This window comes from Carya illinoinensis, chromosome 1, assembly GCF_018687715.1.
Source record: "Carya illinoinensis cultivar Pawnee chromosome 1, C.illinoinensisPawnee_v1, whole genome shotgun sequence".
NCBI classification, from domain to species: Eukaryota; Viridiplantae; Streptophyta; class Magnoliopsida; order Fagales; family Juglandaceae; genus Carya; species Carya illinoinensis.
The window spans coordinates 52867761-52891994 of record NC_056752.1 but is presented as its reverse complement, the minus strand read 5'-3'; the positions used below and the strand labels follow the sequence as shown (position 1 = coordinate 52891994).

The window sequence follows — 24234 nt, the reverse complement described above, 5'->3', positions numbered from 1 at the left end:
CCCGTCCCGCATGACGGGGTACGGGGTGAGGGGCCAGTCCGTCCGGCCCCCCGCACCCCCCTTCTGGGCCTTGGGCCCAGAGGCAATTTCTGGGCCATTTTGGGCCCAGAAGCAATTTCTGGGCCAATTTGGGCCCAGAAATCTCAGCAATGGGCCATTTTGGGCCCATAAAATTATAAGTAAAAAACAAAATAAAAAATTTCCGAAATTTAAAAGAAAAAAAAAAGTGTTATGTCTAAGAGTCTAATACGTAATAAACTAATAATAATAACTAAGCTATTACAAAATTGAAAGGCTAAACAATTACAAAATTACAAACATAAAAGTGTCCAAAGGACATTGTATCAACATTACAAATTATTGAATACAAAATTTTTACAAATCATTAAAAATTGATCATTCTAAAGAGGCTTGTCAGCTGTGGCTTGTCTTTGAGTCAAGAGGTGTGACAGTTGGGGCGGCCCGGGCTTGAACACATTTTTATGTTACAGAGGTGCTAGACGTCTCATGTGTTACTACAAAAATTAATATTAAAATTAATAACGATGAAATGGAAATGAATATAAAAAAATTAAAATAATAAAATAAAAAATAATTACCAGGTGGTCCAGATCCAGACTGATCACCACCCTCATCGGTCTCCTTAAAATCTAAAATATCCGGAACATGAATATCCTTTCCTATCGTCCAACTCTGTGTGCATATCAATGCCTCTACAGTTGTAGGAGACAATGAACTACGGAAAGGATCCAATATACGACCTCCGGTACTAAAGGCTGACTCTGAGGCAACGGTGCTAATAGGGATGGCCAAAATACAGCGGGCAATCTCAGAAATGATGGGATATTTCTTTGAGGCATTCTTCCACCATCCTAATATATCCCAATGATCATCATCATCTTGGACCATATCCGCTGACAAATAGTTGTCTAACTCAGAAACGACCTCCGTAGATTGATGGACTAGTGTGGGATTCTGTGCGAGGGTCTTAGTCCACGGCATTCTGCGCTTCTTTGTAGGAGGCCCGGTCACGATGTCTGTAGAAGGAGTTGGGGTCGGTGTATGTGTCTTCGATGTAGTACCACCCTTAATTGCCATAAACTCGTCATACAATTTTTTCAGGGTATCTCGGGCCAATTCACCAATAATGTCAGTCCATACCTGATCGTGAACAAGTCCCAACCCATATAACAAGCCTGAAACTTTCAGACGGGGATCAAGAATAACAGCCACATATAAGAAAATATTCATTCTAGTCAAATCTCCCCAATACTTGTCATATTTTAGCATCATGGAACTTGCCATCCCCCTCATCCTTTCATTGGAACCCCTACGCATATCTTCTAATTCTTCTTTTACCCTACATATTTGTTGACAAAACCCATGGGATGTAGGGTACAAAGAACCAGATATATTCAACGTGACATCATAAAATAATCCAAGAAAATCAACGAAAGTAGAAACTACCACCCAATCATCATCATTAGGCTTTCGTGATCCCCCGTGCTCATCAAAGTATTTGACATATTGGATGTCTTCATCACCCAATAATTGAAAGACTGCCTTATATTCCTGGGCCGCCTCCAACATCAAGAAGGTTGAGTTCCATCTGGTAGGAACATCAGTACAAAGACCCTTCTTCGATGTTATGCCCGCAGCCTTTGCAGCAATTTTGAATTTCTCCAATCTTGAAGGAGAAGACCTCACCCATTTCACAGCCATTCTAACTCGGGCAACCGAGTCATCAACATCTTTCAACCCCTCAGTCACAATTAAATTCAAAATATGTGCAGCACATCTAACATGCAAGTATTCACCACCCAAGAATGTCTTATTTGCATCTTTAAGATAATTCTTTAGATATCCCAATGCGACATCATTAGAGGACGCATTATCAACTGACACAGACAAAATCTTTTCCAACCCCCACTCCTTTATTGCGGCCTCCAATGCCTTCCCAATCGTCTCACCCCTATGATCAGTTATTTGACAAAATTTAATAATCTTTTTGTGCAGAACCCAATCAGCATCAACAAAATGCACAGTCAACGACATGTAATTCATATTTTGGATAGAAGTCCAAGTATCGGTAGTGAGGCAAACTACCAAACCCATGAGTTGGCCCCTCAAAACATCTTTATCACGAAGGTACATCTTCTTAATATCCTTTGCCACGGTGTGACGAGAAGGAAGTACAAATCTGGGTTCCAACTCTTGGACAAATTCTTGGAACCCTTTACCCTCCACAAATTGAAAAGGCAGCTCGTCCATGATAATCATACGAGCTAACTTCCTTCTACACTCATCGGGGTTATACTTCGTATACCCCTTCAATGTTGGCCCCCCGGCCCCACTACTCCCATCAGCCATTTTAATATCTAGTCTAGATTGGCCCTTCTCTACTAAGGATTTTAATATTGGACTCTTCTTGCATTGTTCCTCTAGATGGACCTTCAGATGGGATGTACCATGTTTCTTATAGTGACATCCATACATTTTCCCACAGTGATTACATTTAGCTTGTGGGTTGTTGGGGTCCCCACCCTCTAGTTTGGTAAAGTGTTGCCAAACTATAGATACAGGTTTCTTGCCCTGTGTGGGCTTCGGAGCAGGGCAAGGTGTACTCGTTATAGGGGTAGGAGTAGGGTTAGTTTCTGGGGTAGGGGTGTTGGCTGGGGAAGGCGAGCTATCACTGAATTCCGAAGACATTCCTGATTTTCCAACAAAAAAAAAAAAAAAAAAAAAAAATTCAAGAAACAATCCAACACAATCAAAGTACAATTCAAACTACATTCATAACTATTATATATAATGATGATAGTTAATAGGCCATGTTAATAGGCATTATTTTAATAGGCCATGTTAATAGGCATTATTTTAATAGGCCACTTTAAAATAGGCATTATTTTAATAGGCCACTTTAAAATACATTTTTTAATAGGCATTATATTATTTTGTTCTCTCATTATTACTTTTCATATATTTAATTTTATAAAATTCATTTCTTAATAGTTACTGACATTAATATTAGTATATTGGTATATTTTTTAATTTTTTAAAATCTTGAAAGATGTTTAAAAAATATGAAAATGAGATATATGTTAAAAAAAATAGTTTATTTACCACATGACAAAAGAAATAATAATTTATGACAGAAAAATATATATTTTTTTATGGATATATTAAATCTGTGTAGAGAAGCTGTACTTTGTTTATTGGATGTATGTGCAGAATGAGATGATTTGACAAAAATGACTTATTTCCTTCAATTTCAGATTGACCCCTATTAGATCCGATTAGTTTCACTTTAATAAGAAAATTTATTTTAAATATTATAATATTTTCATCTCTTAATTTTTGTCCAATCATTTATCTCTATTCCAACGTCTAAAAAATATAAAAATAAAAGCAACATTCATAACAAGTAACAACTCAAAAAATGCAACTCTGATAAAAATACATTTAAAACTTTTCAACTCTGATAAAAATGCAACTCTGATAGAATTTCAGAACAATAATTTTGATTTAGGGGTTGAAACCCCTAAATCAAATTAGGGTTTCGGATTGGAACCCCAATCCGAAACCCTAAATTGATTTAGGTTTCAACCCCTAAATCAAATTAGGGTTTTGGATTGGGGTTCCAATCCGAAACCCTAAATTGATAGGGGTTTCAACCCCTAATTCAAAATTAGGGTTTCGGATCCAATCCGAAACCCTAAATTGATTTAGGTTTCAACCCCTAAATCAAAATTAGGGTTTCGGATTGGAACCCCAATCCGAAACCCTAACCCCTAAATTGATTTAGGGGTTTCAATCATGAAACCCCTAAATCAATTTAGGGGTCTGAATCACAATGAAATTAACAAAAAAAAAAAAAAAAAAACAGAGCATTCAATCGGGAATCCAAACAATCACACAATCCGAAGACATCCACAGCACACAATCCAAACAATCCCATCCTCCATCTCCGATTCAACCCCATCCTACCTCCAATCTCCGATCAAAACTAAAAAAAAAATAAAAAATAATAAGAAAATCAAAAGGGGAGGAGACATGTTACCGTGCGGCGTGCGTCCGGCCTCGTGCGTCGTGCGAGAGAGAGGGATGATGGAATACGTGCGGCGGCCGGACTGGTTGCCGGTGGGAGGAGGGAACACCGAATGGATTAGGCCGAAGGGGGTGAAGCCGTGAAGGGACTCGGGAGGGGAGGGGTCCGAGGGGAGGGGAGGGGAGGGGAATCAGGGGATCGGGGGGGGGGGGGGGTTGGGTTATGGGTTAGGGTATTTAGAGAAACGGCGCCGTTTTGTGGTGAACAAAACGGCGCCGTTTCAATTAGTGGGTTATATTATTAACCCACTAATTGAAACGGCGCCGTTTTGTCCACCACAAAACGGCGCCGTTTCTCTTATATAACTTATATATATATAATATATATAATATATTATATATTTATATTATATATATATAGAGATGCGGGGCGGGGGAAACACGGACCGGGGGGGGTCCGTATCCGTCCCCCGCCTCCGCTGGGGGTGGGGATACGGGCCGGGGCCCCCCGCCCCGGCCCTAACGGTGCGGGGCACCCCGCCCCGCCTATGCGGGGGCGGGGCGAACGGGGCGGGGCAGCGGGTTCCGGGGCCCCGCTGCCCACCCCTAACATATATCAAAGATTTATTTAGTACATCATGCATGCACATCTCCTTAATTATTAATTAACAGATCAAGTCCTTGAGCATCTATATTGCAGAAACTTAAGACTGATCTGATCAATTCTTAACTTCCCAAAATAGAAGTACGTAGTCTCAAAGAATCTATACCGATTATAATGTTTGTCATGACATATCGAAATCAAATGATGAAGCTGCAGTAGCATCGATAAGCAAAAAGAAAGAAACGAATCTGAAATGCATGGGAGGCAAAAAGGAGAGGAGGAGGGAGAGGACATTGGGATATTTTAAAAGAAAAGACATTCGGACGTTAAAAGAAGTAATAGTATATATGCCATGCACCTATAATATTTATTCTATCTTCCTTGACGGAACCTTTAGGGTGTTTGGTTTTTTTGTTATTTTTTTTTTAACTAAAGTATAGTTCCTAGCTAGCTATATATGTACGTTATTCTGAAATTGTTCAAAGGTTTCCAACCAAAAGCATGAGCAGTACTTCGTTCTTGAATCCAAAAAGTATGCAGTGCAAAGCCATAACCTTACCATATTCGCACCATTCCACCAACTTTAATTCGATCTATAGCCACTGTTACCTTCAGCACATCATGCATGCATGCGCGCGCAACCATTGATCCTAATTAATTTGCAGGTACCCACCGCTATATATACATCCACGATATATCGATCGATCGCTAGTGTAAGTTATATTCTTTTGTTTTATTATTATTCATTAATCGTTTCGATTATATATTGTACAAATTACTCGTACTGTACGTTGATGTAGACTTGTAGCTTGCTAGGTTTCATTTACTCGAAGAAAATATTTGAAACGAACCACGAATTTTTCGCCACCGACCAAATATAACCTCGACAGTGAAGAACATATTCTAGCTAGGGGAACGTGGTGATCATGATGAGTATTCCAAAATGCCCACAAGTCCAGAAACATACCTTTTAGTGCATTTTATCAATATCCATTTGCTGAAAAGAATAAGTACGTAGCTCTCGTTTATAAAGTTGTAATAGCATGGGAAATAGTGCAATATGTATATGAGGTGCTCGATGTATTAATGGATATGATGAAAAAGCAAACATATAACAAGACGTTTGGCAATAATAAATTTAATCAACTTTTGCGTGTAAGAATTAATGAGCACTTACATATAAATTACATTTTCAACTAACATATATGCCGCATGCATCCAGCACGCAGCGAGTCTAGAGATTCGATTTTGTAGTAAGTTTAGGGGTTCAATTTTGTTAAATAGGGGGTCGGTGAGTCTAAAAACTTAACATTATCCTCCAAAGAGTTTAGAAACCCGACTTTGTAGTGAGTTGGAAACTCAACTTTATCGAATAGGGTGTTGGTGAGTCTCTAGACTGATCGCAAGATAATATATAGCTGTTAATTAATTTCGGAGTAGTTTGAAAGTTTCACCAAGAAGTAGATCAACAGCGTTAATTAATTATATTATGAGACAATCAAGCTGCCACTTTGAAGTACGTTTAAAACGTGTAGAATAATGCGATTGAAGTGGTAATGCAGACGGGCATACATGACTTCCGAATTTATACGTATTTTATTAATTGCCCAACATGGCAACATCAAAGATTCCCTGCATGCATCAATATTAAATGATGTAGTATATAATATTATTGTAATGATCATGTAATTATCTGACATACGACCATGCATGCATAGTTCTGATCATCATTTACTAATTAAAGGACTGAGCCAACTAAGCATGTCAATTAATAAGCTGTCTTATAAATTACGATGACTCGTCCAAGTTTGCGGACCCAAAATTTCCCTCTCCAGCGAAAATGCATATTGTGTCTCTGAATCAATTATAGAGAGATATTGCTGAAATATGTGAGAGCTATATATGTGTGTGTCATAGTTTACATATGTCATCATAATCTATGAAGTTGCGTAATAAAATTGATTATAATGATCACACCATTGTTCAATCAAAATGATATTTAGGTTAGAGAAATGTTTTAACCACAAACATCGAGATTTTATAAAATTATTTTTATTATAAATTATATCTAATAAATTATATGAAGTTATGTTAATTTATGAATTTAATTTTATATTATCTCTTTGTAACTATAACACTTCTCAATCTTTAGATTATTTGACTTAAAGAAGAATGCAAAATAAATTAATAAAAAACTTATATACATATATATATATAAAAAAAAAAAAAAAAAGGCGTGGAGTGAACAATTATTATCCCGGAAATTAAGCGAAGGTAAAGCATCCATCTATACATGATCTATATAATATGCATGAATCGCTAAAGGTATGGCCTTTCTTCCTGCTTCAATCAATTTAACAACCACACAATAAACGGCGCTCATCCAAAGATTGCATTTACATAAGGTTAGAAATGTTATAATTAATTTACCTACCTACCATGATTGCATGCACGCCACCTATCTCGCGCTTTGTTTCGTAGTCACGCATAAATTAACCTACTCTTAATGAGGCCGGGCTCTATTATTTGTGTGTAGAAATTGAATAGTAGAAAAACGGAAAAAAAGAAGTAGAATCCTTCTGTAGCAGAGACAGGAAAACCACAATTCATGTCCCATGTTAAAAGCGGCCTCTTTCCGAAGTCGCAAATTCATGACTCGACGCAATGTCCCACAACCCACTTCCACAGGTACAGCCACTTCCTTTCCCATCTCCATCTCCATCTCCATCTCCATCTCCATCTCTCCATCTCCAGCACTTGCAACCACTAATTTCCGTTCTCTTTTTATTTTTTATTTATTTTTTTTTGTTTTCTTGGGATTCCCTAAGTCAACTCCCCTCCCACTATAAATGCCATACACTCGGTACGCTCTTCAAAACCAAGGGTACTGAGAGTCAAACTGTCTCTATTTCCTCCCTCGCTCTGAGATCTCCCTCTCTAGCTTTGGTTGTTAGTATTAATTTAACTAATTTTTGTTTTGCTTTTTGCTTTGCAGTGATGGATAATGAGGAAGTTCCATCTGCACCTTCGACGCCTGCGACACCAGGGACCCCAGGTGCTCCGCTCTTTGGTGGGTTTAAGCCAGAGAGAAGTGGGAATGGAAGGAGATCCCTTCTCAAGGGTTGCAAGTGCTTCAGCGTTGAGCAATGGGGCATGGAAGAAGGCACCTTACCCAAAGTTTCTTGCTCGTTGCCACCCCCTCCTATCCCACTTGCAAAAAAGGTACGTAGTATTTGCAGAAAAGGCAGTATATCACACACACACGCAGAACTTTCTATGTCAAGAGCTCAAAATCAAAACTGGTCCATAAGTTCACATCGCGTTTATTTTCATAGGTCAGTGAGAGACAAACTAACCCGTATTTCAATTGCGTTGTTATTGTTGGTGTGTTCATGCCAAAACCTGCAGATTGGAGCAGAGTTCATAGGCACTCTCATACTAATCCTTGCTTCAACGGCCACGCCCATTGTGAACCAAAAGACACAAGGCTCAGAAGGCCTGCTTGGCTGCGCTGTTTCAGCCGGCCTAGCGGTTATGATTGTCATTCTCTCAACGGGACACATCTCAGGAGCTCATCTCAACCCAGCCGTCACCATTGCTTTTGCTGCTCTAAAACACTTCCCATGGAAACAAGTAGTGACAAAATTCCTTTTCAAAGCTAGCCAATGCGCTTTCATTGCATCTCTAAAAAGTCTCTTTGTAACACTAGGTTTTATTACTTTGGCAGGTGCCCATGTACATTGGAGCGCAGTCACTGGCATCCATCTGTGCTGCATTTGCACTAAAAGGGATTTTCCACCCCACAATGGGAGGGGGAGTCACTGTTCCTTCAGGGACATATGGTCAAGCTTTTGCCTTGGAGTTCGTGATCAGCTTCAACCTCATGTTTGTTATCACCGCCGTAGCCACCGACACAAGAGCTGTAAGCAACTCCTTTCTATATTATATATGTGTGTGCAAGAAAAGCATATTTTTTACGACACAAACTGCTAGGCTTGGATCGATGGATATGTAGCTGATGAGGGTGGAAAAAACGCACAAACAGTTCCTGTATATATGTGGCGTTTCATTGATCATGTGTACATATATTTGGCAATTCAAATTTATTTTCCTTGAAATAAATTCAGATATTTTTCTATAGAGATCCGAAACCTCCCATTAAAATTAAAACAAAAAATTAAAAAGAAAGAAAGAAACCTCCCATTTTTTTTACCATGACAAACCGTGAATCGAGAAGTGGGGGGATTAACGACAAAATAAAGTCATTTCTTTTCACCAGCTACGAAATTAAAATGTATTCACAAAATATAAAAAAAAATCGTTCGATCAAACTTACGATTGTGATGTCGTAATTTAAAAACCATAATTATTTCTACTTCCTTTTTTATTTTTTAATTATGTTCAGTTCATTACCTAGACAGATCCTGCTAGCTAGGCTGCTGAGAAAACTTCCAATAGACGCAAGGCTCTCCTTTAAAATAAGACAAGACTCAATATATAATGGTCGGCACCATGCAAGTTCCACCTCCCGATAAATATAATATCCTAGTACAAGTTGTCGATTTCACTAAAATCAAGGCCAATATAGAGAACACGTTCCAAGACACAAGATAAGGTATTGCATATATATATAGTCATATTCACATCTGATATTTCAATTATATATATATATATATATGTACATATGTACGTGCATAGAAGTTCACAATATCTCATAGCTCTTGATTAAGCAGATAACTCATCAAATACCTTTGCAAGATCCCCCGCACCACTTCACTTGCGAATTTGAGTTATCACTGTAAATCATCCAACATGTTTTGTGGATTCAGCTATTTCCTTTCGTATCGAAACAGGTTTGAGGAAAAAAAAAACTTAATTAAATTCTTCCAGGATCTGTTCTTTCAGGATTTTGCTAGTTTTTTTGGGGGGTGCTAGTATTTATATTTTAGCCAATTTGTTGGGGGTGACAATATTGATCAAATATACTTATTCTGCATCATGATTCTTCAACAGGTGGGAGAGTTGGCGGGAATCGCGGCAGGAGGTACTGTCATGCTCAACATACTTGTGGCCGGGTATGTCAGATCTCTAGCTCTTATTAGAAATAAGCTGAGCGATTTCCTTGCAACAAATCCTAATTAACAATCTCGAGTGCATTGCATGTGTCTTTTGGATTCATAGGTTTAACAAGATTTTCAACAGCTAAAAAATTGTGCTATTTAGCTCGTACTCAAATGATACTTTCTTCCTATAAAAACGGCATAAAAGACGACACCGCGTGTCCATTCATAAAAGACTTGGCAATGAAAGGAAAAACACCATCATTATTACGTAGGAGGAAAACACCTTAATATTTGGCTACCCTCAATGTCACAAACACAAGATCCTTTTTTTTCTAAGCCAAAATATAAACAGGATTCAGTAATGCAATTTAAAGGGATGTTGATTGCCTAAAAATTTGAAGCACAATACTTCGGATCATCTATTGAGATCTTTTCTTTTGTGGTATCTTATAGGCCAACAACAGGAGGTTCAATGAATCCGGTGAGAACACTAGGGCCAGCCATTGCGGCGAACAACTACAAAGCCATATGGGTCTACCTTAGTGCTCCCATCCTCGGGGCGCTGTGTGGGGCAGGAACCTACTCTGCTGTCAAGCTGCCAGAAGAAGATGGTGATAATCATGAAAAGCCTTCCACAACAAGGAGCTTCAGAAGGTGACTAATCAACAATCCAGTCATCAGACCTGCATTAATAATGTAAAAATTCCAATCAGATACAGATGGGCATATACAAATTATAACATTAATATTTCATAAATCAGCTTCGAACAAATGATACATATGTATAAATAACTTTCCCATATAAAGGGAAAGACAATTACAGAGTATGAGAAGATAGAGAACTCAATTTCATGAACAGGTACATATTGGAACTGGTTAGTGGAGATATAGCAGTCTAAAACAGCGGAAAACAAAGTTCAGGGCTTTTAAGCATCTTCTCTCTACACAATGTTTATAGCTCTTTCTGATCATGTAAAGCGCATAGACAATTCTGATCTTATCTATCTTAATGTAATATTTCTTCCTCTATAAATCTTGAGTCATTCAGCAAAAGTACGACAATCCAAAGATGGTTTAGCAATAATATTACAGAAATTTTCCTTTTTGCTTGGTAATTTACACATATACCGTGTAAGTCATAAACCTAAGAACTCACCGATCTCATGGCTCATACTTATTGGCAGATACCAATTGATTTAGGCTTTTGAAATCTCATAATTTGAGGCTTTAGGAAGTCTGACATTGAGTTCCTACATTAACAATTTCAAAATCTTTTGATAAGTATAACAATTTCAAAATCTTAGGGGCATTGGTATCTAATTAAGACTCAGTTAAGCCTCTACACGTTAAAAGTTTGATCTGCAATTGAAAATTCCTATTCTTTTAACTAGCATCCGTAGCCATAGTTTCCTCTCCCGCTTTACAAGGGTGACATGTGGGGTTTAGCCCATAGCCATAGGAGAGGAGGGATTTGAGACACTGAGGGCTATCCATATGGAGTAGCCCAAGAAACACAAACCAAAAGGGTAGGGCTAATTAGTAGATAGTCCTAGAATCCGGAAAAGGTGATACTTTCACATTATCATTAGATATGCTGACAAATATTACAAATATATACCAAATATATATAGAAAAATCTAGTTGCAAGCACAACTATGTACTAATATGTGCATCAATCTAATGTGATTGGTCAAAAAGTAGATTTTATTGAAAATATTGCTAATTTAAATTTTGAATATAAAGGAATCAGTAGTGATGCGCAGATTACTGCGCGACTTTGCTTTTACGTAGCAAAACTCAATCTATATTGATTTACATCTTCACAAGCTATCAAAAGACAAGTTATGTAATTTGCCAATAGCCAAACTTACTCAGAGATTAAAGTTCTTACGTTATAGAACTGAATCATCAACAAAACCCCACATTTCAGTAAGCATCATTAGTTCATCACGACGGTATCAAAATATCATCACACGTTTATTAGCCCATTAGGGAGTGCTAAGCAGATTTCACAAAATGAAACAAACGGAGGGAAAGGCAGAAAGAGGCCATCAAAATTATTACTCTCAGCTTGGTATATGAGCAAATGTGGAAACGCTAAAGAAATAACATTGCTGGATTTCGAATATTACAAAAGAACCAGAATGTACTGGAAAAAAAATACCTCAATTAATTCCAATAGCTGCATTTTTCTCATTGCTCTCCATCATGTCCCAAATTATGCAAAATCCAAAAATTATTCTGTTTTAGTATTCATGCGTCTCTCAGCAACAAAACGTACCAAAAACAGAAACTTGGAAGCTGAATTATGTCCAACACTCGTAAATCCTTCACTTAAAAATGAAGCCTTTTGTTCTATCTAAATTTCAAATATAAGGACATCGTGAAAGTCCAAATTCAACTCTCTTTGATTTTCCTCTCCTTTTCCCAGACTTACTCGCAACCAAACAAGTCTTGAATCTCTTCAATAACCCAAACAACCTCTACAAAATACCCAACCCTGTAAACCATTCGGACCCTATTGCGCATTCGAGCTGTCAACACCTCTCGGACCAGACGCGGGTTGTGATCGGATTGAACGAGAAGCCGAGCAGCAAAAGCACGAACAAAACCAAACTCGCCGTTCGAACACATTCGGAAAAAATACTCGACCACACGAACTATCTGGACCCAAAAACCCGCTCACACAATCGAAACTTCTTGGACCTTGACTGTATCGTGTTCGGGTAGACCCGAAAACCGGAGCACCAATAGCATAAGATTAGCGATCAAAACGCCGATTAGATCAGCGACGGCGTCCTTGACTGAGGCTCCTGAGGACAGGAAGAAGCCGAGTTGATCAGCGGCCTCCTTGGCGACACCGGCGAGTAGGGAGAGTATGGATCCGACAGAGATGGAGTGGCGGCGGAGGAATGGGTAGCGGGAACGGGAAGAAAGGGAGGAGAAGAGGATGGTGAGGGAGAAGCAGAAGAGAAGGTGGTAAAGCTTATCAGGAGCCCACCACGGGTCTTCGTCGTAGTTCGGCATTTTTGGCGTCCTGGGATATGGGAGAGACGGGGAAATGAAGAGCGCCGTGTGGGTTCGGGCTGGATTGTTTTTTCGGATCAGAGCAGAGGATAGGGCTGTGACAGGAGTTGAGGTTGAGTAAAATATTATTAAAATAATATTATTTTAATATTATATTTATTTAAAATTTTAAAAAATTTAAATTGTTTATTTTTTTTATATGAAAATTTTAAAAAATTATAATAATTAGATAAAAATAATTATGAAAATAAGCAAAGTCTTTATTTTAATAACTTTGCCACTCAAAATATATTATGTAAAGATGATGAATAAAATTTTTTTAATTTTAAATATAAAGCATTTTATAGTTTTATCGCAGCTTTTTAAAAGAAAGAAAGGGAAAAAATTCAGCTTTTAGAAAGAAAGAAAGGAGAAAAAATTCCCCTTGTGTTGCTATAGAAAACATTAACCGAAATATCAGCTTGTTCGATTTATGGCACCATAAAAGTACAAAGGAAAAAAAAAAAAAGGAAAATACTATTTACACACGTCGAAGGGGACACCCCGCGCACACGGATCCACGTGGATACAAATTAATGAAACGGTGCATAGCAGTAGCAGTTTTCCTTCATCGATTCTCCTTCTTCGTTGCCTTTCCCCCTTCAAAATTTCTCCTTCATCGATTCTCCTTCCCTCCTTCAAATGAGATTAGGGCACAGACCACGGATCGAACGTCCATTTCATCTCCTTCTTCTCTTTTCTAAAATCGGTTTCATCTTCTTCTAATATTTTCCTCATCTATCTCATTATATCTATGTCCACGATTCCGTAATAGCTTCAATACTTTGACAGACTTACCCAGTAATCGCTTTTGATTTCCTTGGAGAAACAACGAGTATGAATCTGGTCTTTCGGCCTTGGTTTTACACTGGATTTTGTTACATAAAATACACGCTAGTACGACCAAAGATTTGGGCTTGCTTTTACTTTATCTCGACCATCAAACCTCCTCCTTCTAGATATAATTAATATCTTTCTCTGCTACTCCTGATTTAGACTTTGTGCACTATTTCTTTCTTTTCGTCTCCAACGATAGCTGTGTGCTCTCTTCCTCTGATATTTTCTATGATCTCATTCTCATGCTCTCTATTATTTCTCTTGCAGAAAGATGGATAAAAGATTCTAACTAGTGTTGTTGTTCGATTTAACACTTATCATAGCTTCGCTATGTGCTTTGTGTTGGTGGCTTTGTAGGGGGTTTGCAGAATAGGTAGAGAGTGAGAAAGAGAAGAAGGAAAAATAAAAAAAAAAAAAAAAAAAAAAAAAAAAAAAAAAAAAGAGAAAGTAAAAGGCATGTTGTTCTTATCTGCATTTGCTGACGTGCCACGTCACCGATTCCACAAAAGGTACCCATTGGTGGATACCTGTAGCAGAACTCAAAAAAAACACCTCGAACTGTCTTGCCTCCGTCGTGGTCTTTTATTTAGTTTGGCTTTCCCATCTTAGTAACTTATAAGACCCTTGGTTTCAAAATTATTTTTATTATAAAGCATATCTATTTCATAAAGCTACATCACTGATAGGTTTATTTTGTATAATTTCTTAAAAAACATAAAATAAACCGTTGACACTCCACAATGAATGACTGGTGGGTTTGGGTGTTGAGAAGTGTTGAAGAGAATTGTGAATAGTAATAAAAAGTAGGTGAAAAGTAATAATAAAGTAATGAATAGTAATAAAAAGTAGGTAAAAAGTAATGAATAGTAAAAAAAGTAGGTGAAAAGTAATAATAAAGTAATGAATAGTAGTGAGAAATGTTGTAATGAAACAGGCGTACATCACTTCTTATCAAGATTCAATTCCCAGGAACACTCAATAGCCTCACTCAGATGCGTGAGGTCTTGTAAATCATAATCAAACAAGTATGCTTTCATCAATCCTAATACATGCATTTCCAAAACTCCTTTCCCAGCAAGTTCATTAGAAGTTGGAATGACGAAAAAAGATTGATACTGTTCACCTTAGGAACAACTGAAAGTTGCGTAAATGATAAATATCAATCAGCAGACCAAATTAACAGCAGCTTCAAAATTGTGATTAGTCCGACAGAAGGTCATTGAGGGGCAGTTGATAAACTACATTACAGATGTTTTAAGAGTATGAAGTACATGCTTTCTTAGAGCTAATTCATCTTACTGATTAGTTCATTGATGTGATCTTCACGATTCCCAGTGTCTCCCCCTTGCTTGTATAACATTTTGCTTCCTTGCAATCCTTCTGGCTTCTTGAGTTTAAAAGGATATAAAAATCCAGTAACCTCCTTGAAATGTGGACCAACGTTAGCGATCTCATGCACAATATCTTCGATGCATATGATGCCAAACTTCCCCAATGCCTGCAGCGCAAGACAGGCGAAAAGAGGATTAGAAACTTAAGGCCAAAAAGATGTTTAGACTCCAGGATTCAGTAACTATATATACACCTGTTCAATGATGTTATTGTCTGTGAGGGGAACCCGCTGCTTGTCTATCATTGCATAACCCTTCTTGCAAACCAGCTCCTTAATGTTCTTTAAATTTGGGTATCTTTACAATCAAGCAATCTCATTAGAATAACAAAACACTATAGGGGGCACAGCAAGCAAGAGCATCATAAGAATAATCTTCCTAAGTTGAATTTCAAAATCCAAGGAAATTCACGTATAAAAGGAGAAAATCAACTTAAAAGAGCCTGATACTCGGATTTCTGTGGCTTATTAGCATCCCTGATCCAAGAAGGTGGTCACATAGAGCTTAAATAAACAAAGTAGAAGCCCCTAGACAATGTTGATGGTTTGATCCAAAATTATAAATAAAAAGTTGTCCACGCTGCCTGGAAAAAATTAGTTACTTTGGGAAAAGTATTACGAAATAATAGTCCATAAAAAGAAGAAAAACAAGCAAACAACAGAAACACAAAGCTAAAAGCTAGTTACTCCTAGTCCTTAATGTAAGCTAAAAGCTTTATTGGCATTATTGTTCAAGTGCCCTCTAGATACTGTACATTTATCCTCCAGCTTATTCGGTATGTTATATTTATTGCATCGGAATTAGAAAAGGAAGCTTGTGTATCCTACCCATATGTGACGTATGGCTCCACTCTTTGCAGCTTTTCCATAATCCCTTCATTTGCCTTCACAAATATACCACTGAACGTTGACCTCAATCTCATATTGTACAAGACCTTCCTTGTTTTTTGATGCATTTCTCTTTTCCTGGGAAACAAATGCAGATATATAAGGGGAAAAAAAGGTGCACAGACCACACAAAATCACCACAAAACAATAGTAATCCCACCCATGTATGCGAATGACAAAAATCAGTTTTGATTTTGTTGTCACTGATGTCGGTCTTTTCCTCTTTACCCTATGTTTCATCTTGATGAGGTCCAGTTCCTGCATGAAAACAAAGTATAAGACTCATCAACAGTTTCAATATGAACCGTATCGGAGTTTCAACAGCCGACTAGGCAAGTGAATGTATTATTAAATAGCAGAAAAGGCAAGAACAGGTATCTTGTGAAACACTGACCTAGAAAACATTAAGCTTAAAATGAAACTCACACATGACTATCTTTCCAATCTGATAAATTGACCACCTGGATAAGCATACACATTTGAATGAATATTGCATGCTTCTCACTCAGTTACCATAAAAAACTCCATCACATCTACCGTGGGAATATTGCACAACATGCATGTCTAACATAACAAACTTTGGAAGAAAAGTACAGGGAAAGCGCCTATATAGTATTCAGACATGGTAGATATGTAAACACCTCATTATTCTTGAGGGTGTAAGCATCACAATTTCAACAATCAAGACACGTTTCCATTTCCTAATACAACATAACTAAATGAACACGATCTTTTTTTTTTTTTTTTTTTTTGATAGGTAAAAGATTTTATTGATCCACGTAAATAGGCAAAGCCCAAGTACACAGGGAGTATACAAACTAAATGAACACGATCTGAGTCCATTTAACATAGTTTTACATACTCCATTCCTTCCTGACATTTTAGTCATCTAACAGCATAGTCTCTGATACTCCAGTCCATCCTTATATTTTAGCCATGGAGCATTTCCAACTAATCACTAACTCATGCCATATTCTCATTTACTACTTTTCTAAGTTTTTTATATACTGCCTAACCCAAAAACCCACGCCTCAAATAAATGAAACCCTGGTTTTCAATCTTCCAAAGAACACTACAAAGAGAACTTCTAATTCCCCTATCCCAAATTTTTTTTGTCGGGAACCTCTCCAAGGCAGGGCCTTTCGGATCCACCTCTACAGAGTAAACCCTAGTCCAGTGCACCGCAGCCTCAGAAGTTTCCCTATACAAAACTGATTAAATCACTGACTTTTCACCAGGGGGTGTCGAGGATTGTTTGCATCCATGAGATGTTGAACCTTGGACCTTGAAGGGAGTGATGCCCCAAGACCAAGGCCTTCACCACTTGGGCCAACCCCTTGGGGTTCCCCAATTCCAACTTTTCTAACATATCAATCTCCTAAACAGATAGTCTGTAAAGAAAAAACAGTCCTAACTCTCTCAAACCCCATCAAAATGATGGATACATAATAATGGCCCCCCATCAAAATAATGGCCCCCCATCAAAACAGTCCCAATTCTACCAATTCCCACTGCTTAAAAGGAAATAAAGAAACATTACATCGGTTTTTTTTTTTTTTTAAAAAAGCTTATAAAAAACATCAGTATTTCCCAATAACAATACAATCTTAAACCTTGTGATAAAGTAAAATAAAGGGCACACAAGCAAACGGCTATACAGGAACGCAAGCATATACAGATAGAAACGGTTACCCTAGTGCGGTACTCTTTGATGAAGTCCTCGGGCATTCTGATGAAGTCGTGCTTGGCTTTCTTCCTGATAGAGTTTCTCTCCTCATATTGGGCTTTCCTCTTGAGTGCCCATTCTTCATTGCTCTTTCTTTTCTTCAATATTATCTCTGGTATGTAAGCCAACGGCTTCGACTCCTCTTCCGCCATCGTGTTTTTTTTCCTGCCCTGTATCAAATTTATTCAAAGTTGTTCAATTCTTCTCTGCCTAGTTTTTTCAAAACTTTCCTAATAACAAAATGAAAAACAACCCAAATTGAAACCCCATATAAGAAGAATGCGAAGGCTTACCGACAACTGGATAAGAAGATATCTCAAGAGCGTTGCGGCGGAGCTTTGGTCGGTGTCCACGGGAAATGCTCAGCAAAACTGAAACGAAACCCAATAAAACCCAAGTCTTCGGTTCAGGCGAGCAAAGATGAATAGGCCGACGCCGAAGTAGAAGAAGTGCAGATGCGAAGCTTACCTGGTGAATGTCGCCGCAGATTGGTAGAAGAGAGGAGGCTGATTAAGAGGGAGAAAATGACTTGAGAAGACTGAAGAGGAACGGGGGACGTGTGCGTCAAAGCCCTAGACAATTTTGAGGAGAGGCTGTTTATGGGCCACAAAAGACCCAAAGATCATCTCAAGTTGGGCTGCTTTAGGTTTACATATAGACCCAAAGTGGCCATACATGGGCCTTTTGTACGATTAACTAGACCGTAATGATCGGGTTTATTAATTGCATGCAGAATGGTTGGAATTGTTTTTAGAAACAAATGATAAACACGCGTAATTTTTTACAATACTTTACATAATTACGTAATTATGTTTTAAAATGATGACTATTTTTGTAAAATATTTTATAAAAATAATATCACTTTATAAAAATATCTTCATTTTAAAAGTGTATTGTGAAATGTATTATATAAATATCATTATTATTTTTTTATTTGCACGAATCTAAAAAAGAAAAATGCATATTAGTGTTGAGCGAGTTGACTTAACATGCTATATTCACAACTGATAATTTTTTATTGCAACTCATAAGTCATATTTAAAACCAATACGAAAATAACAAATTCATAGTTAAAGGATTTGAAACTGTTTAATTAAATGGGTTAGCTTAAGTTTGACACATAGGAAACACAAATTTAATTTCATATGATTTGAATTCCAGCTTAACATGCCATAACCAATTTTATCATGTGCACAGTATGTTCCATAGGAAAAGAGAGTATAAAATACTTCTGCAAAATGGTTCTCCACTTTATTACCTATCATCGCACTTATGATCATGGGCACTACTTCAAGTTGAAATGGTCAAAATGGAAAGTGGAGAGGCATAGATCTTAACAAAGTATGCATCCCGATCGAGTTGGTTTTAGTAATGATTGTTCTTCAGCGTTTGAATCCGAAAATAATTCATTCTAGTCCAACTTTTTTTTTTTTTGAAATCATAAACCTGTATCCATTATATTTCTCAAAACGTATTCAAATTACAAGACTTATCCCGTAGAATAAGACTCTCACAGCCCTTTGGGCAATCTTCCATCCACACTTTCTCATCATCTATATTCAGAGCATATTTTGCTAAAAAAACCAGCTACTAAATTTCCTTCTCTATACGTATGTATCACCCTCCACAAGGGTCTTCTCCTTATTAGCTCTCTGATGTCTTCTAATCTCTGACCATGCCATTCCCATCTTTCCTCCCTGCTACACACAGCTTGAATAATACTCAAAGCATCTCCCTCCAAGATAGCCTCCCCAATGTTCAGCTCTGTACAAAGAATTAAAGCACGCCACAAAGCATCTGCTTCAGTTGCAGCAACAGACACTGAATGAAGACTTGTTTTGCACAAAGAGACCAACACTTCCCCTTCTGCATCCCGAACAACCACCCCTATTCCCATCCTCTTACTTTTTGAATCATAGGCAGCATCCCAATTAATCTTCACCACCCTCTCCCTAGGAGCCTTCCATCTGACCCTTTTTCTCTGTATCTGAGTCTGTTCTGCATCCTTAATAGGTCTACTTTGAGCCTCCTGATATGCTTCTATACTAGCCTTTGCTCTATTCCAGATTGCACTTGGACTGGAGAACATCTCTTCAAAAACAAAAGAATTTCTTCTCAGCCATATATTGCGCATAACCATAGCTATTAACACCACTTCCTTCTCACTACATTTTTCAACCACCTTACACCATAATTGTCCCAAATCTGCCTCCCCCCTCGGCCATTTTTGAACAGGACTGTTTACCTCTGCCCATACATCCACCGCAGCTGGACAACTCCATAGAACATGACAAACAGATTCTTCACTTTTAACACAGATAGGACAAAAGGGATTTTCAGTAACTTTTCTCTTGTATAGGTTCCACTTGGTTGGCAAACAGTTGTTTATAGCTTTCCATATAAACATTTTCACAACCCCCGGGGCATTCATTTGCCAAATACCCTTCCACCCCTTGATCTCACCACAACCGTATGAAGATTCCCCACTTTCTGATCTCTTTCTACTCATTTCAAAATGATAAGCTGATTTTAGTATACTGACCTTTCTTCGAAGGGGCCCAAATTTGTTTATCAGCCATCTTTGATTGACTTACAGGAATGCTGAGGATAATTTCTGCTTCTTCCTCTATAAAGATCTTCTTAACCAACTCAGACTTCCACTTCCCATCTTCTATCAACTGGTCTACCCTTGCATCTGGTTCCAGAATTCTTACTGGAGATTGGACTTTGTAAGAAGAATGTGTAGGAATCCACTTATCCCCCCAAACTTTTATTAACTTGCCATCCCCCACTCTCCAAACTAACCCACCCTTCAAGAGCTCAAGAGAACTTCTAAAGCTTCTCCAAATTATCGATGGATAAGCTCCTAATTTTGCATTCAAGACACTGGTATATTTGAAATACTTGTCTTTTAACACCCTTGCAGCAATTGAACTAGGATTAATTAGAATTCTCCAAACTTGTTTAGCTAGAAGAGCTTTGTTAAAACTCTCCAACTCTCTGAAACCCAAGCCACCATTAAATTTTGACACCCCCATCTTACCCCAGCTCATCCATTTTATCTTCTTGTCATTTTCCTTATGCCCCCACCATAACTTAGACATAAGACCAGCAAGTTCCATACACAGCCTTTTTGGTAACAGAAAAACACTCATATGGTAAGTTGGGATCGCCTGAATCACTGCTTTTAGCAGAATTTCCTTCCCTGCTGGCGTTAGAAATTGATTCTTCCAGTTACTGATCTTAAGCCAGACTCTGTCCTTTATACCCCGAAAGGTATTGTACTTTGATCTACCTATCATTGTAGGTAAACCTAAATACTTTTCATAATTGTTCTGCACTCTAGCTCCCAAGTCATTTACAATTCTATCCCAATCCACTCTACTTCCATTTGAGCTAAAAATAATAGAGGTTTTCTGCTTATTCAGACTTTGGCCTGATGCTTCCTCATACAACTTCAAGATTCCATTGATTTTCTGCCATTCTTCCCAACATGCCCTTCCAAAAATGATGCAATCATCAGCAAATAACAAGTGTGTGAGTTTCATTCCTCCCCTTGCCACCGCTACACCCTTTATCTCCCCCCTTTCAGCAGCCCCATTTAATAATGCACTCAAACCCTCAGCACATAGTATAAACAGGTAGGGGGATAGTGGATCCCCCTGCCTAAGCCCTCTTGTAGGATGAATCACTTGCCCTGGCTCTCCATTAACAAGAACAGCATATGAAACTGAAGAAACACATTCCATTATCATGTTAACCCATCTGGCTCCAAAACCCAGTTTCTCCATTACACACTTCAAGAAAGGCCATTCCACTCTGTCATAAGCTTTGGAAATATCCAATTTTAGAGCCATACTGCCTACCCTCCCTTTCAGCCTTGTCTTCATTGAATGCAAAGTTTCATAAGCCGCAATTATATTATCTGAAATCAGCCTACCCGGGATAAAGGCACTCTGATTTTTTGAAACAATATTTTGCAACACTTTCTTCAGCCTATTTGCCATAGTCTTAGCAATCAATTTATACAAAACATTGCACAAACTTATCGGTCTAAAATCCCCTACCTTCTTTGGATCTGAAATCTTTGGAATTAAAGCCACATAAGTATGATTCAAGGACTTCTCCAGCTTCCCCCCATTTAAAAAAGATAAGACTGCATCACAAACCTTCTTCCCTACAGTGCACCAGAAAGATTGGTAAAAACACGCACTAAACCCATCAGGACCAGGGGATTTATATGGCCCCATTTGTTTCAATGCACACTCCACTTCCTCCCTGGTAAAACATTTTTCCAGCTCATCCCTCATTCCACCCGTAACCCTTTCCTCTAATGACTCCACACACCTCTCCATTATACTTCTTGAAGGATCTTCAGACTTGTAAACTTCAGAAAAATGGGATCTAAAAGCCTCAGCTATTTCTGCATCTTCTTCTCTCAGTATTGATTGAGAATCTAATACAGAAACAATTTTATTTTTCCTCTTCCTTTGACTGGCACATGCATGAGAAAACTTGGTGTTCTTGTCCCCTTGACTATACCAATTCCTCTTTGCCCTTTGTCTCCACTTCACATCCTCCTGCTCCAACAGCTTTCCCACCTCCTGCTGTAATTTTTTAATTTCTGCAACATTTTCTGGCCCTTCTACTTCCTGCATTTTGGTTAAGGAGAAGTCATTTTGGGTTTTAGTAATGATTGTTCTTCAGCGTTTGAATCCGAAAATAATTCATTCTAGTCCAACTTAAAACATGGACATCTCTTTTGTCTAGGATTAGAGAGGATAAGGTTGTGTTTGATATATCTATTCAATATCTTATCGTATTTTTCTTCAAATTTCAAATAAAGGGAGACAGTCGCATGCATCGCATGCGCTCCTACTAGTTGTATTAATATTCAAGTAGGCATTTAATAGTAGAGCCCATTGTTTTTCGTATGCCATCTTAAATTGTCTCTTATGTATCATATTTTTTAAGTAAATCTTTTTATTTAAATGAATTATCTGTAAAATAATTTAAAAAGTGTAATGTAAGTCATCGTGAATATAAATGAAAGAAGTTAAGATAAATCGTAATATTTTATATTATAAGTTGAATAATTAAATGAAAAAAAAACAATTGATCTCTATCTTTATAATTTGATTTTGTCCCAAGTGAACTATCATGAAATTCTCACATTTCTAGACTTTGTCTATATACGATCCTTATTTAGAGACTGCTCATATAAATTCATACAGTTATGTTTAAAAGAATTTTAAAATTATAATAATATCTTTTTTAAAATAATATATTTTTTTCCTTTTATTCTTATTTATCAATAGAACTGCATACTCAGTTTCTCATTTAGAACTGCAAAACAAATTTTTTATTTTTTATATATTAGACTAATGTAATGATTTATACTGGTAAATTAAATTCGAATAAAAGTTTCCTGGGCTTTCGATTTGTAAATTTAAACCAACCAATAGGAAGAACAAAAGCCCATGGACTAGTCCACCTTCTCAGTGGTTACAGAGGATAGAAATAGCAGGCTGAGTTAGAATATACCTACTTTATAAATAATAAAATAACCAATGTGCTGTCACCAGCCTTACTCGAACTTCGGTGGTAACTAGCACGTATTTAGCGTAGCTTCTTCCGCTAGAACCATGGTTCGAGGGTTGGTAAGAGGAAGAAGAAAAGAAGAAGAAATATGAGGTATTTTAAAATACCTCTCTTTTAGGAAGTTGGGAGAGGGGTGAAAATTTGAGGTTCTTACATTTTAAAAATTCGATCAAATTTTAGTTCTTGGCTTTTCAGCACAACCGGTTTATAAAATATATATATATATAAATTAATTTTTAATATTATATAAAATGTTTAATATATAATTATATATGAAATAATTTTATATTATAATTTATAATATAAATTTAATCTTAAATTTAAATATTTGTTTGATCATACGTTATTAATATAAAATATATATATTAATTATATTTTATGATCTAATAAATTTTCAATATATTCATTTTAATAAATATGTAATACATTAGTAAGACTAATATATATTAGTATATAAATTACATTTTACTTTAGTTAATTAGTATACATTAAAAAATTATCTTTTTTTATGACATCAATACTTGATTAAAATTGAAAAATCAGATTAAACCGGCTCGGAACTGATAAAGCTGAAAGTACCGATTTAGGATAATAACCTGTCCGAGATCGATTTTTGAAAATATAAAACCGGTATATATTAGTTTGATATCAAATTTATACAAAATTAGACCGAATTAAACCGGTTACACTTTTAATTGGAAAACAAAATTCATAAAATTTCATTTTTAATAAATTAAGAATGTAATCTATGAATTTTATTACTTTGGATTTAAATTGCAACAACGTTGTAATTTGTAACTTTTGCCAATTTCACGGACAGACACAGACATGCATATTTCTAATAGTAGATGTTGTTTTTTTAAAAAAATAAAAAAAAAATAAATAATCAAATATTTTATGTCTAGTAACGGTGCTCAACATTAATGGTTTGACAATGTTGAAAGGAACATTACCAACATTTGATCAAATGAGTATTACTTTGAGAATTGAAAGAGCATACAAATTGCAATTA

The 24234-nt window shown here is 37.0% G+C and overlaps 4 protein-coding genes across 6 annotated transcripts; 1 reads left to right on the top strand and 3 right to left on the bottom strand.

The window, feature by feature from the left end:
* The first annotated feature begins 7184 nt into the window (after positions 1-7184).
* LOC122285070 (aquaporin NIP6-1) lies at positions 7185-10829 on the top strand. Of its 3 annotated transcripts, none has more exons than XM_043095334.1 (6): positions 7185-7339; positions 7647-7873; positions 8060-8284; positions 8379-8573; positions 9665-9726; positions 10168-10829. In XM_043095334.1, the coding sequence occupies exons 1-6, from the start codon at positions 7267-7269 to the stop codon at positions 10370-10372; spliced, it is 987 nt and encodes a 328-aa protein (XP_042951268.1). In that variant the 5' UTR covers positions 7185-7266; the 3' UTR covers positions 10373-10829. The 3 variants fall into 3 exon arrangements, with proteins under 3 accessions (XP_042951268.1, XP_042951270.1, XP_042951269.1); XM_043095336.1 differs by lacking the exon at positions 7185-7339 and adding an exon at positions 7517-7535; XM_043095335.1 differs by lacking the exon at positions 7185-7339 and adding an exon at positions 7524-7552.
* On the bottom strand, positions 9956-12850 carry LOC122285106. Its single transcript, XM_043095337.1, has 2 exons — positions 11879-12850; positions 9956-10397 (listed from the first exon to the last, which is right to left on the bottom strand). The coding sequence occupies exon 1, from the start codon at positions 12739-12741 to the stop codon at positions 12397-12399; it is 345 nt and encodes a 114-aa protein (XP_042951271.1). The 5' UTR covers positions 12742-12850; the 3' UTR covers positions 9956-10397; positions 11879-12396.
* A 1891-nt stretch (positions 12851-14741) lies between these two features.
* Positions 14742-18239, bottom strand: LOC122285054 (60S ribosomal protein L7-1). Its single transcript, XM_043095333.1, has 7 exons — positions 18090-18239; positions 17915-17992; positions 17588-17791; positions 16056-16153; positions 15836-15973; positions 15203-15305; positions 14742-15115 (listed from the first exon to the last, which is right to left on the bottom strand). The coding sequence occupies exons 3-7, from the start codon at positions 17771-17773 to the stop codon at positions 14903-14905; spliced, it is 738 nt and encodes a 245-aa protein (XP_042951267.1). The 5' UTR covers positions 17774-17791; positions 17915-17992; positions 18090-18239; the 3' UTR covers positions 14742-14902.
* A 931-nt stretch (positions 18240-19170) lies between these two features.
* LOC122301061 lies at positions 19171-20130 on the bottom strand. Its single transcript, XM_043112140.1, has one exon. It carries the CDS (start codon positions 20128-20130, stop codon positions 19171-19173), a length of 960 nt encoding a protein of 319 aa, XP_042968074.1.
* Between the last annotated feature and the right edge of the window lie 4104 nt (positions 20131-24234).